Source organism: Triticum dicoccoides, chromosome 5B (assembly GCF_002162155.2).
Source record: "Triticum dicoccoides isolate Atlit2015 ecotype Zavitan chromosome 5B, WEW_v2.0, whole genome shotgun sequence".
NCBI classification, from domain to species: Eukaryota; Viridiplantae; Streptophyta; class Magnoliopsida; order Poales; family Poaceae; genus Triticum; species Triticum dicoccoides.
This window is the reverse complement of record NC_041389.1, coordinates 690,910,240-690,922,182: the sequence shown is the minus strand read 5'-3', so window position 1 is coordinate 690,922,182 and position 11,943 is coordinate 690,910,240. Positions and strand designations below refer to the sequence as shown.

Sequence of the window (11,943 nt, the reverse complement as noted above, 5' to 3'; positions counted from 1 at the left end):
CAGCCTCATTGTTTTAAAACAACGGGCTATGTCAAATAGAAGGAATGTTACCACAAAGAACACAAACAAACCAAACATGCTCGTGAGAAAATCCGGCAACACCTCCTTTATACCGTTGGACATCCATGTCAGGCAATTGAGTAAACAGAGCATATATTCATAATATCACAAGCAGAAGCATTAAACAAGCTCATACAACCAATGTAGAGCAAGTAATACTTTTTACATGTGATTTTGTATCAAGTTGTCCTTTTTTATCTATACTGGCCATTTTCCCTCTGATAATATCAGATATAAAACACCCTTCGTGTGTCTTTTCTATTAAAAAAAGTGAAGATTGTCCATGATTATATGAGTTCTTAAGGCTCAGCCGTCGGCTAAGTAAGATTCCATTTGCTCTGAGTAGCTTGTACTATACCCACAAAAAAAAAAGAGTAGCTTGTACTATATTATTGAAGACACTTATTGGCGCCCTGGCCCGCCGTACCTGCTGGCCCGTCGTTTGCCAAAGCCGCCAGTCGTAACCATGGATATATACTACTAGGACGAAGGTCTTAATTCTCCTAGTATTAACTTGTTCATTTTTGTTTGCGGGTCCCATCCCATGCAGACCTGATGTACTCCCTCCTTCTCAAAATATAAGGCGCGATTGATTTTTTACGGTCTTTGATGCACAATTTTAATCACTAATATATATCAAAGTATATGGATTGAACATGTATAAATGACATCGCTGTATTTGTCTTGCAAAGCAATTTTATTTCATATGTATGTATAATAATTTTATAGACATATAATACATAAAAAATATAGTCAAAGTTGTGCAACGAAGACCAGAAAAGTCAAACCGTGCCTTATATTTTGGGAAGGAGGGAGTACGTACTATAAGTATGCATCACATTTCGCACACATTCTTGACTTAAATCTGCAAGCAAGGCAGTTTGGTTGACAGACAGAGACTTGCTAATTAAGCTGCATGCATGCATGCCATGGAGGTGTCAAGCTTGTGTCTTGTTGCCTTAGCCACAGTGATAATCTTTGCTTGGTCTCTTAAGAAGCTTACGGCTTGGTCCGGCGGCAAAAGCAAATCCAAGAGGCCGCGGCTGCCCCCGGGGCCATGGACGCTTCCGATCATCGGCAGCCTCCACCACCTCTTGGGCGGTCTCCCGCACCGTAGGATGATGGAGCTGTCTCGCCTGCACGGGCCTCTCATGTTCCTCAGGTTCGGAGAGGTCCCGAATGTGGTGGTCTCCAGCGCCGAGGCGGCGGAGCTGGTGATGAAGACGCATGACCTCACGTTCGCTACTCGGCCACGGAGCGCGACGATCGACGTTATCAGCGGTGGCGGCAAGGGAATCGCGTTAGCCCCCTATGGCGACCACTGGCGCCAGATGCGGAAGATATGCATCGTAGAGCTTCTGAGCGCCAAGCAGGTGAAGCGCATGGAGTCCATCAGGTCACAGGGGGTGGCGAAGCTCCTCCGGTCCGTTGCTGACGCCGCCTCCAGTTCCGGCATCGTCAACCTCAGCAACCTGGTGGCGGTGCTCTCCAACGACATCACGGCGCGAGCGGTGTTCGGCGGCATGTGCGCGCAGCAGAGCGAGTACTTCCGCGAACTGGGCCAGATCGTTAAACTCATCGGAGGTTTCTGCCCGGCCGACCTTTTCCCGTCGTCGCGGCTAGTGCGGTGGGTGAGCTCAGGGGAGCGCAGCCTGAGGAAGAGCTATGGCGGCATGCAGCGCATCATCGACAACATCATCGATGGACGCAAGGCTGAGCGTGAGTCCCACTCCCACGTCGGCTGCAGCGCCGACGATGAAGACCTGCTGGGTGTGCTGCTCCGGCTCAAGGAGGACTCGTTGGCGTTCCCTCTAACCTCAGAGAGTATAGGGGCCGTCATCTCTGTGAGTATCCTCTCTGGCATATATAGATTAACTCTGTCTTTCGTCTAGCTAGTGTTATAGACTCTGCATGCAGTTACATGATTTGCAAGCAAGTGCTGTGTTGCACACCCTCCTCTATTTTCTTGTTCATTTACGAAACTAAGTTCCTCATGTAAAATGTTACACGGTGCCCTGCCTGACCTGGCCTGAGCAGAAATCGTTGGAATCGCCCCAAGTCTGACTTAGCAACAAACAATCATATTTAGTAGCTAGCATCATGAACAATCATAGTCAGTAGCTTCAATAATGTTCGTTCTATATATTGACAATCATACATAGTAGCATCAATAATGTTCGTCCTGACTTGACAAACTCATAGATTGTGACATATCTGAATATTAAGGACATTTTATATGTCTCGAAACAGACTTTCACCCCACTTTATATATAAATCAAAAAACCAAAGTACACGGCCGAACGATACAATATAGTTGGAATGGGCCCTTACAAAGCAGATCAAAAGATATAACATGAGCCAAGAACAAGCCTAACACCTCGCCAAGGCCCGGACAAAGACCCCTGAGCTCTATGACAATGCCCCCAGAGGGTGATGGCGCGAAGCGTCGCCACTGTCTAGTTTGAGAACAGACAAAGGACATTATATGTCATGCATGCTGATTTGAATTATTAGTTTTATTATATCTTGTGATGTCACTCTTTTATTATATCGAGTAATGCTATGTCTATAGATATGTTCTTACTGATTAAGCATACATGGTGACATGGGGTAAGGAGTTTAAGTCACGGGGCGTATGTTATGGAAGCAGTTGAAATCATGGGAACGATTGACCGTCGGATTAGTCCATAAGATCCCTTTCGTAAGTCTAGGATTGTCGGTAGAACATTTAGTATGCCGCCTTGGTTAGGTATTTTATCACCTGTGGTCTACATTTTTCATCTATTTACCTTTTCATAATTACTATTTATTTTATATATGTCACATATGCATGACCTTTTATTTCTAGGACATATTTGGAGCTGGTAGTGAAACTTCATCGACCACTTTGGTGTGGGCTATGTCGGAGCTCATGAAAAACCCTGAAGCGATGGCGAAGGCTCAAATAGAAGTTCGGAAAGTGCTAGGTCGAGGACGTGTTGTCATCGCAAATGCTGATCTTGGTGAACTCCATTACTTACAGATGGTCATCAAGGAAGTGCTTAGGTTACATCCTCCTGCTACTCTGCTTGTCCCTCGAGAGGCTAGAGACAACTGTGAAATCATGGGTTATGACATTCCTAAGGGCACCAAAATACATGTTAATGCCTTCGCAATTTCTAGGGATCCTAGATATTTTGAAAATCCTGAAACCTTCAAACCAGAGAGATTTAGTAACAACAATATAGATTATAAGGGAACAAACTTTGAGTTCACTCCCTTCGGTGCTGGGCGACGCCTGTGCCCTGGGATGTTGTTTGGCACATCAACCTTGGAGATTGCATTAGCGAATCTTCTCTACTACTTTGACTGGGTGCTTCCTGATGGGGCATGCCCATACACATTAGACATGTCCGAGAAGTTTGGGATAACTGTAAGTAGAAGGTATGACTTGCAGCTCATAGCTATTCCAAGTACATAGTCTCAAGACCTATGTAAATATGGACGTGGAAATGCACATGGGTACATCTATTCTTCTATACCTCCCTTATATGCGAGTGTTTACGTCTTGAATTGTAATCCTATATACAAATAATGAAATCTTATTGTTGCAACTCTGGTTTCTTAACTATTCCTTTGTGCATAATTGCAGGTACCTAATTGTACTATCAAAACATAGAAAAGGAATTAATTACCGCATTCATATTGGCCAGAAAAATTTGATTCATTAATTATGTTAGACAAATAATAAAGGTGCAGATTTTCTGTGTATGTTTTTATAGAAACACAGTATGGACGGAGACGCTTACATACACGCACTCACCCATATGAACGCACGCACGCAACACAGTATGGAGTACGAAAATTGACAAGCATGCAGTGGTGGTATAGATAAAAACTTGCATGAACTATTTCCAAAGTTATAAACTTGGGAATTGGATTCTTTACAATCGTTTTCAGATAACACGGAAGTAATAGATGAACATGTTGGTAAATAGTTGCGCTAGTTAGTGATAGATGATGTTAAATATTGGATCAAAATCCCCTTTCTTTTAATAAACATAAGTTGGGAACTTTAAGTTTTACTTGCGTCAATCATCGTCGAGTGGTAATTGTAAGTAGGACATCGACTAGGCTTAGGCCGGTTTGCGCAATGGATTTCGGCACCGGCAAACTACCCCCTTGTAGTGCTTGATTACGTAGTTCTATGTTGATGCTGTGAAGCGCTTGTAATAAGTATTTGAGTTTTTACAACAAATTTTGAGTTGAAATTTTGTATGCACTTCCAATTTATCTATATTTGCCAACCTCTTCGGCATCCAGCATTTTGCACTCTCACATCAAGTCATGGTGCATAAGTTCATAAATTTGAACCCCGTGAAAGAATTTCATCTTGTTCTCATGCACATAAACCACATATTTTTTTCAAAACAGCATCCATACCTACCTATCATGGTATTTTCATAGTCCTATGAAGATATATAGCTATGCAACATCCATCATTACATTACATCAGGGCCGGTCCTAAGATTTTAGGGGCCCGGGGCGAAAAAAATTACCCGGGGCCCTTTATAAACCAAATGATAATTAACATATGCATGTTTACATATTTTTAAACAAAAGTTACTCTTAATGTTTTTTGATGGAGTGCAAAACCAGCATGTCAACAGAGTTCCATGATCTAATTATATTAAGTTTATTTTACTTTTGTTAATATTTTGGACAAGTTTCACGCGTATATTTCATAGTTTGCCACACAAAAGCTACTCTTATGTTTTATCGATGAACTGCTCCTGGTGGCGTGCAGCTAGAATTAGATTTGTAATTTGCAACACTAAAATTAATTTGGCCACGTAATTAGATTAAAGCGACCATGCATTCTCCAATTAGTTTCAGCTCGACTATCATCATTAGTCCATGGATCCTAGTCATTCTCTCCCATTGTCTTTCATCAATCCCCAACAGAGCCAGATTAATTAGTGAAAAGGACAACTACGTCCAACTCTTCTTCTCCGCTAATTCACTAGCTCTCCGAATTCACCCACTAACTAGTCACCTGTCTAACCTAGCTACCTCTTGGAAGATGAATCAACACGATGCTTACCTGATCTGTTGTTCAAAACTGCCTGTTGGGACCGGCGGGCGGTGGTGTTGTTACTCCTGTCCACGGGGATGAAGAAAGAAATTACCAGAGCCGCCGTTGGAGTAGGAAGCGTCAGGAAGGACGAATGGATTCCAAATTGTGCAAACCGTAAAATTGTTACCCCTAAGGGAGGCCAGTTGTTACGGAAGGTAGCAGATTTGATTGATCCAATCCTAAATAGTTGGGATGAAGATCTTCTCAGACAGACTCTATGGCCTATTGATGTTCAGCGAGTGCTTATGATCCCGATATCGCAACATGATATGCCAGATTTCATAGCTTGGAATTTCACAAAAAATGGGATTTTTTCGGTTCGGTCTGCTTATTTTGTGGAATGGGACCACCAATATGGGAACAAGTTACGACATACCAATGGGATGGGACGTACCACGGTCAATCCTATTTGGGCGAGGATTTGGAAGCTTGCTTGTCCAGCAAAGGTTAAAATATTTATTTGGCGTACACTTCACGGCACTATTCCGTGTCGTGTTAACTTAGTTAATAGACATGTGAAAGTCTCGCCTAAGTGTCCTACCTGCTCATCTGGGCCAGAAGACACAAAACACTTGTTGTTTCTATGTGACATAGCAAAAGAAGTCTGGAGAAGACTAGGGATGGACGATATTATCGACAGAGCTTGTAAAATAGACTATGCGGGTGAGGCAATCTTGGAATATTTACTTTCATTACCAGATCAGGAACTATGTATTATGGGCACTCGTAATGTGCGTGACATGATTGCCATATCAGCCTGGTACTTGTGGTGGGAAAGGCGCAAATTGGTACACAATGAGACTACTCAGAATGCACAACAGATATCCATGGGGATACGCGCTCTCACTGCCAATTTTGTTAATGCCTCCTCGCCGAAGGCTTCCATTAAAAGAGGAGGATGGTCTAATCCCCCGACGGGATTTGTTAAACTTAATGTTGATGCTTCTTTTGATCACGACCTTCCCAGGGGTACGATCGGGGCTGTCTTAAGAGATGACAAAGGTAGGTTCATCAGTGGGGGAAATGGTAAGATTGACTGGTGTGCAGATGTGTTGATGGCTGAAGCTTTGGCGTTAAAATTTGGCCTATCGCTTACGCAAAGGACGGGTTGTAATCGCATAATTATTAACTCGGATAATATGGAGGTGATAGAGACCATGAACGAAGGAGGACGATCGTCGGGGGCAGCAGCTGCAATTTTTGATGACTGTTTTCACTTAGCTTGCGATTTTCCTATTTCTAGATTCGAGCATTGTAATAGAGAAGCAAATAAAGTTGCTCATGAACTTGCCAAGTTGCCTAGATTTTCATTCATTTCTGATTGGTTTGAGGAACCACATAATGCAATTGTACCAATCCTCACAAACGATGTAATGATTATTTCTAATGAATAAAGCTCGAACTTTCTTTCAAAAAAAGGAAGCGTCAGGAAGGCCGAAGGCGTCCGCGGGAGGAGGCTGCGGCGGCGGGGTCGCCCTCGAGGTTTGAGGAGTCCTGCGTGATATGTGTCGTCGTGCGCGGGCCCACGAAAGGCAAACGGAAATTCCACGAATTTAGTGATCGCTTTTTTTAGGGAAACGATTTTTTTTGACTCGAAACTAGGAACTTTATTGCATGATGATTGATATCCGGTTACATTCAGCTAGGAAGCTGCTAACTAGGAACGGTGGACAAGAGTCCAACCAAACATCTGATACTGAAAGGGTAGTTGCATGTTTTGCGCAAAAGTCAGTCGAATAGTTGGCTTCTCTTGCGACATGCTGGATCGAAAAGGAAACAAAGTTTGCAGCTCTTTCCTTGATTTCGTCGAAGATAGGCTTCACAATCGATCTAGGACTGTGATGCGAGTTCCAGAGGTTCGCTACCTCCAAGCAATCCACCTCCATTACCACATGCGAGAAGCCCCTCAACTGGGCATATATCACTCCCTCTCGCAGGGCTAGGGTTTCAGGAATGAAGGGGTCAGTTACACCAGGGAGTGGCTTGCTCCATGCACCAGTGAAAGAGAGATGTGAGCGAGCAACTCCTCCCGCACCTCCCACCTGAAGATGTGTATCGAGGGCGCCGTCTGTGTTAATTTTAATCCATCCAGGCTGTGGTGAATTCCAGTTCTGGGTACCCATGTTGCATCGCTGTGTTGGAGGAAGATCGAGTATGGCTAGGTCATCGCGTGCCCATTTTATTGCCCGAGTAGGATCATAGCCTTCCTCATCGTGCGTCCAGCGGTTCCGTGAGGTCCAGATCGAGTGCATGATTGTGATTATCTTGCATCTGTCTGAGTTTGAGAATCTGGCGTCAAGCACAAAATCTCGCGCCCAAGTATCGGGTGAAGCCGTGGAAGCTTTAGGCCAATGACTTCCTTAGCTACAGCCCAAAAAGCTTGTGCATGTGTGCAATGTACAAGTGCGCGCATGAGGTCTTCGTCCATTGCCTGGCACAAATCGCACCGAGAGTTGGTGCGAATATGACGATATTGCATGTTGGCATAATCAGGAAGTATCCCTCTGAGAACTCACCACATGAATACCTGAACTCTTGGTGTCACTTTGAGTTTCCATAGAGTAGCCCACAACTGTTTTTGCGAAGATGAGGTTCCCACTACCGTCCCTTCCTCTAGAGCACGCCGCTTGTTCTGAGTCACAAGAGCACGATAGGCTGATTTTACAGTGTACTCGCCGGATCTTTCAAAGGCCCACACAAAGAAATCTTCTCCACCATTATGTCGTATAGGAACGTTGAGTATGGCCTCTGCCTCAGGTGCAAGAAAGTTCTGACGTATTGTGTCAATATCCCAGGTTCCCGTACTGTCATCAATTAGTTCGAATACCCATTGAAGCGGGTCATTCCATATCCTCCCCATGGGTTTGAGGGTGGAAGTGGTTGGGATCCAGGAATCGTTCCATATGGAGATTGAATCTCCATTGCCAACTCGTTTGACCAATCCCGTTTGCAAAGCCTTTCTCCCCGCAATGATTGCTTTCCAGGTTGCTAGCGAGGTGGATGGAGCATTGGCCTACATAAAATCACAATCCGGGAAATATTTCCCTTTGAGGACTCATGAGCAAAGGGAATTGGGGTGAGTTATGAGTCGCCATCCGTGCTTCCCAAGAAGTGCCAGATTGAATTTTCCAAACTCTCTGAACCCCATGCTCCCTTGAACTTTTGGCGTTGACAAGTTCTCCCATGACAGCTAGTGCAAGGACCGCCTATCAACAGAGCTACTCCACCAATATTTTGCCATTGAGGAAGTAATTTGTTTGCAAACTTTTTTCGTCAATAAGAAACATGACATACTGAAGGTAGGAATGGCTTGAATAACTGACTTCAGCAATACCTCTCGTCCCGCACATGCAAGGAATCACTCTGACCAACCTTGCATATTGGCGCGGCTTCTCTCTCCAGTGTGATCGAAGGAGCCGCTGGTTATGCGACCTACCGCAGTTGGTAGACCCAAGTATCTTTCCGTGAAAGCTTTAGAAAGAATTCCAAGTTCTTGCTTAACTATTTCACGAACAGGCTGACGTGCATTAGGGCTTAAATAGATTGAGATTTTGGCTTTGTTCACTGCTTGCCCGGAGCACTGAGCATAGATCCGGAGGATCTCGTTCAACCTTCGCGAACAACAGGTGGTTAACCCATGGTGAGCGTACACTCACGGGAATCTCACGATCAATATGAGGGCCACCAAAGTTATTCATTAATGAAGTGAAGCCTTCTGCATAGATAAGGAATAGAAAGGGGGACATGGGGCATCCCTGACGCAATCCCTTGGTTGGCTGGAAGAAGGGTAGAAGTGTTCCATTAACTTTGACAGAGAAGCGGACTGAGGAGACACATTTCATAACTAGTCTGATGAACTTGTCACAAAAGCCAAGCTTGGTCATCATAGCTTCTAGGTAGTGCCACTCCACCCTGTCAAATGCTTTGAGCATATCCAACTTGACAGCACATGAAGAGTTCTTGCCTTTCTTTTTCTTCTTCATTGCATGGATGCTTTCGTATGCCACCAGAACGTTGTCTTTAATGAGACGTCCCGGGACGAAGGCACTTTGCTCGTCACCTATGACCAGTGGCGGAGCTTCAAAGAAAAAGTTGGGCGGGCCAAGCTGAAAATGAGCACAAAATTTTGAGGCATTATTCACTACTCAGTCCCTTCTGTTCTCACTAAATTTTCACCCTATGTTGACAAACAAGTTAGCGGCAAGATACTCATCTTCTACCTTGTTACGCAAGTTTGTTTCAGTTATCATCATACACTCAATTGAACTTATTAAAAATATATTAAGCATTAGGTACGAACACCAGCTGATTCACCAAAGAAAATGCATTAGTGATGCTCAGTTCAACCAATGGATAACAGAAACACATGCTCCGGAGATAATTAGAATTACCATGCGATGTCAGGAGGTGAACATAGGCTCTACTTGGCGTCGGCAGCATACCCCCGGCAATTTTGATTGGTAGCACAATGGACTGTAGTTGTCAGCGGAGGCCAGAGCCCGGAGGGAAGGGAGGATAGGGCCATGGCAATGTCGAAAGTAGGCGGGCAGAGCCGTGGAGCAGGAAGAATGCAGGGGAGGGCAGTGCATGGCGTCGGAGACATGCTCACGAGAGGCGCGTGCGAGCATTCTTGTGTGTGTGCGTTTAGTAGCGATGAGGATGTGCTATCTGCGCGAGGGTGTGTGCTGCTTGTGCCATGCAAGATCTGCTCCTACTGTGTGCCTTCGTGGAGAGACATCTTCTTGGTCTCCTGGTATACTCGATGGTGGACTGGGCTGACTGAAGCATAGCATAGTAATAAAAAACCCATGAAAATCATGGGCGGGCCATGGCCCGGTTCTGCCCCAACTAAGCTCCGCCCCTGCCTATGACCTCATCCATCATACTTCTCATGCGGTGAGAGCTATAGGGCGGAATTGTGTAATTTTCTGAGGGTTACGCACCTTGGGGATCAGGGTTATGACTGTGTCGTTAAGTCCTCCGGGTAGTTCACCCCCGTTCAAGAATTCCAGGATGGCCGTTGTTATGTCGTCGCCGAGAATATCCCAATGCCTTTGGAAGAACCCGGCTGTGAAGCCATCTATGCCCGGCGCCTTGGATGGGGCCATCTGGAATAAGGCTGTCCGCACCTCGTCAGCGGTGTATTCCTTTTCTAACATTTCATTCATTGCTGCCGATACACATGGTGTGACAAACTGAAGAAGTTCTAACATGTCGATGTATCCCTGGGAGTTGTACATGTTCATGTGGAAATTTTGGATCTCCTCGGCCACCTCATCATGATCCGAGCATACATGGTCGTCGTCCCTTTCTAGGGTGGTGATCCGATTTATCCTTTTCCGTTGCTACGCTCGGGCGTGGAAGAACTTAGTGTTCCTGTCTCCGACGCGAACTGTTTGTACTGTGGATCTTTTCTTGATCCAGATTTCTTCCTGTCGCAATGCCTCTCGTAGCTATGAAGCTATGGAGAGTTCTTTTGCTATTGGGCCTCTGCCAACAGATGTGGTTCTCAGCCTTTCCAGAGATTTCTGCAGTTTATGTACCTTTTTTGCCATATTGCCAAACTCGCGCTCTCCCCAGGAGCCGAGATGAGACTGCACCGAGTTTAGAGCTTCCACGACTCCTTTCAGTCCTCCACGGCCAGCTCCAGATTGCCATAGGTCCATGACAAGTTTGTCATAGTCCGCATGGGTTTGCCAAACATTTTCATATCGAAAGGGGCGATGCCCAGCAGGCCACCTATTCGGATGATCGCGTCTTACTTCTGCCAGCACGTAACAATGATCAGAAGCAATAGAACTTATGTGTTTGCCAGTGGTGTACTCAAAAAGTTGTAAGAATTCATTATTTGCTAGTGCTCGATCAAGTCGAGCTTTTACATTCGAGTCGCCCTGCTGTTTATTATCCCATGTAAAGGGAACTCCTCTCCATCCTATATCTAGGAAGGAACAAGCATCTATAACTTCGCGGAAGGCCTGCATCTGCCATGCCGGTCGTTCATGCACACTGAAGTGTTCATCAGCATACATTGTCTCATTGAAGTCGCCCATGCAAATCCATCCCTCGTGCTGAATGCCATGCAGAGTACGCAAGAACTCCCAACTGTGGTGTCTGTTCTCCGTCCGGGGTTCTCCGTAAAAACCTGTAAAACGCCAAGAGTTATGGTCATCTCTCCTCCTGACTTTTACATCAATGTGCGCTCGGCTGTAGTTTTTCAGTTCAACTTGCAATTCATTTGTCCAAAACAAGCCAATGCCACCACTTAAACCACTGTTATCGACCACAAAACAACCTTCAAACCCTAGGACAGATTTCAGGTTCTCCACCCGTTTACCCTTAATCTTCGTTTCCATAACGAAGAGAAGGGCGGGACCTTCTTGCTTCACAATTTTGCGAAGCTCGCGAACTCTCTCAGGGTTCCCAAGCCCTCGACAGTTCCAGCTTATGCGGTTCATTGGGACAAGCAGGGCTGCGAGGCAGCCGCTGCCGAGGTCCCAGAGTTTTCAGGTGTTGGCCTTTTCTTCTTGCGTTCTCTTTCAGTTGTTCCATCATCCTCCTCGGCCTCGGTAGTCCCAGCCACCGGGCCGCCGCAAATCATTAGCTGTTTGTTGCTCTCTTCAACAGGTGTGATTGCTGAATTGGTTTCAATCCTCCTGTATACTTGCTTCGTGCCATCTCCCCCCTTGCGTTTGTTTCTGTTCTTGGCCGGGCAGTTGACCTCATTAGTTTGCTCCTTCGCCATGCTGGACTGCTTAGTATCTTGCTTT

General features: G+C 45.3%; 1 protein-coding gene across 1 annotated transcript; it reads left to right on the top strand.

Moving 5' to 3' along the window:
• Positions 1 to 974: 974 nt before the first annotated feature.
• Positions 975 to 3,642, top strand: LOC119312661 (cytochrome P450 71D7-like). The gene is made up of 2 exons (XM_037588404.1): positions 975 to 1,904; positions 2,909 to 3,642. Exons 1-2 carry the CDS (start codon positions 981 to 983, stop codon positions 3,518 to 3,520), a joined length of 1,536 nt encoding a protein of 511 aa, XP_037444301.1. The 5' UTR covers positions 975 to 980; the 3' UTR covers positions 3,521 to 3,642.
• Positions 3,643 to 11,943: the final 8,301 nt, after the last annotated feature.

What these genes read in the sequence shown, in the direction of transcription:
- LOC119312661 (XM_037588404.1), top strand. Translation starts at nt 981, where the DNA reads ATGCATGCCATGGAGGTGTCAAGCTTGTGTCTTGTTGCCTTAGCCACA. An exon ending in GTATAGGGGCCGTCATCTCT is followed by an intron (nt 1,905 to 2,908) that starts GTGAGTATCCTC and finishes TTTTATTTCTAG; the next exon opens with GACATATTTGGAGCTGGTAG.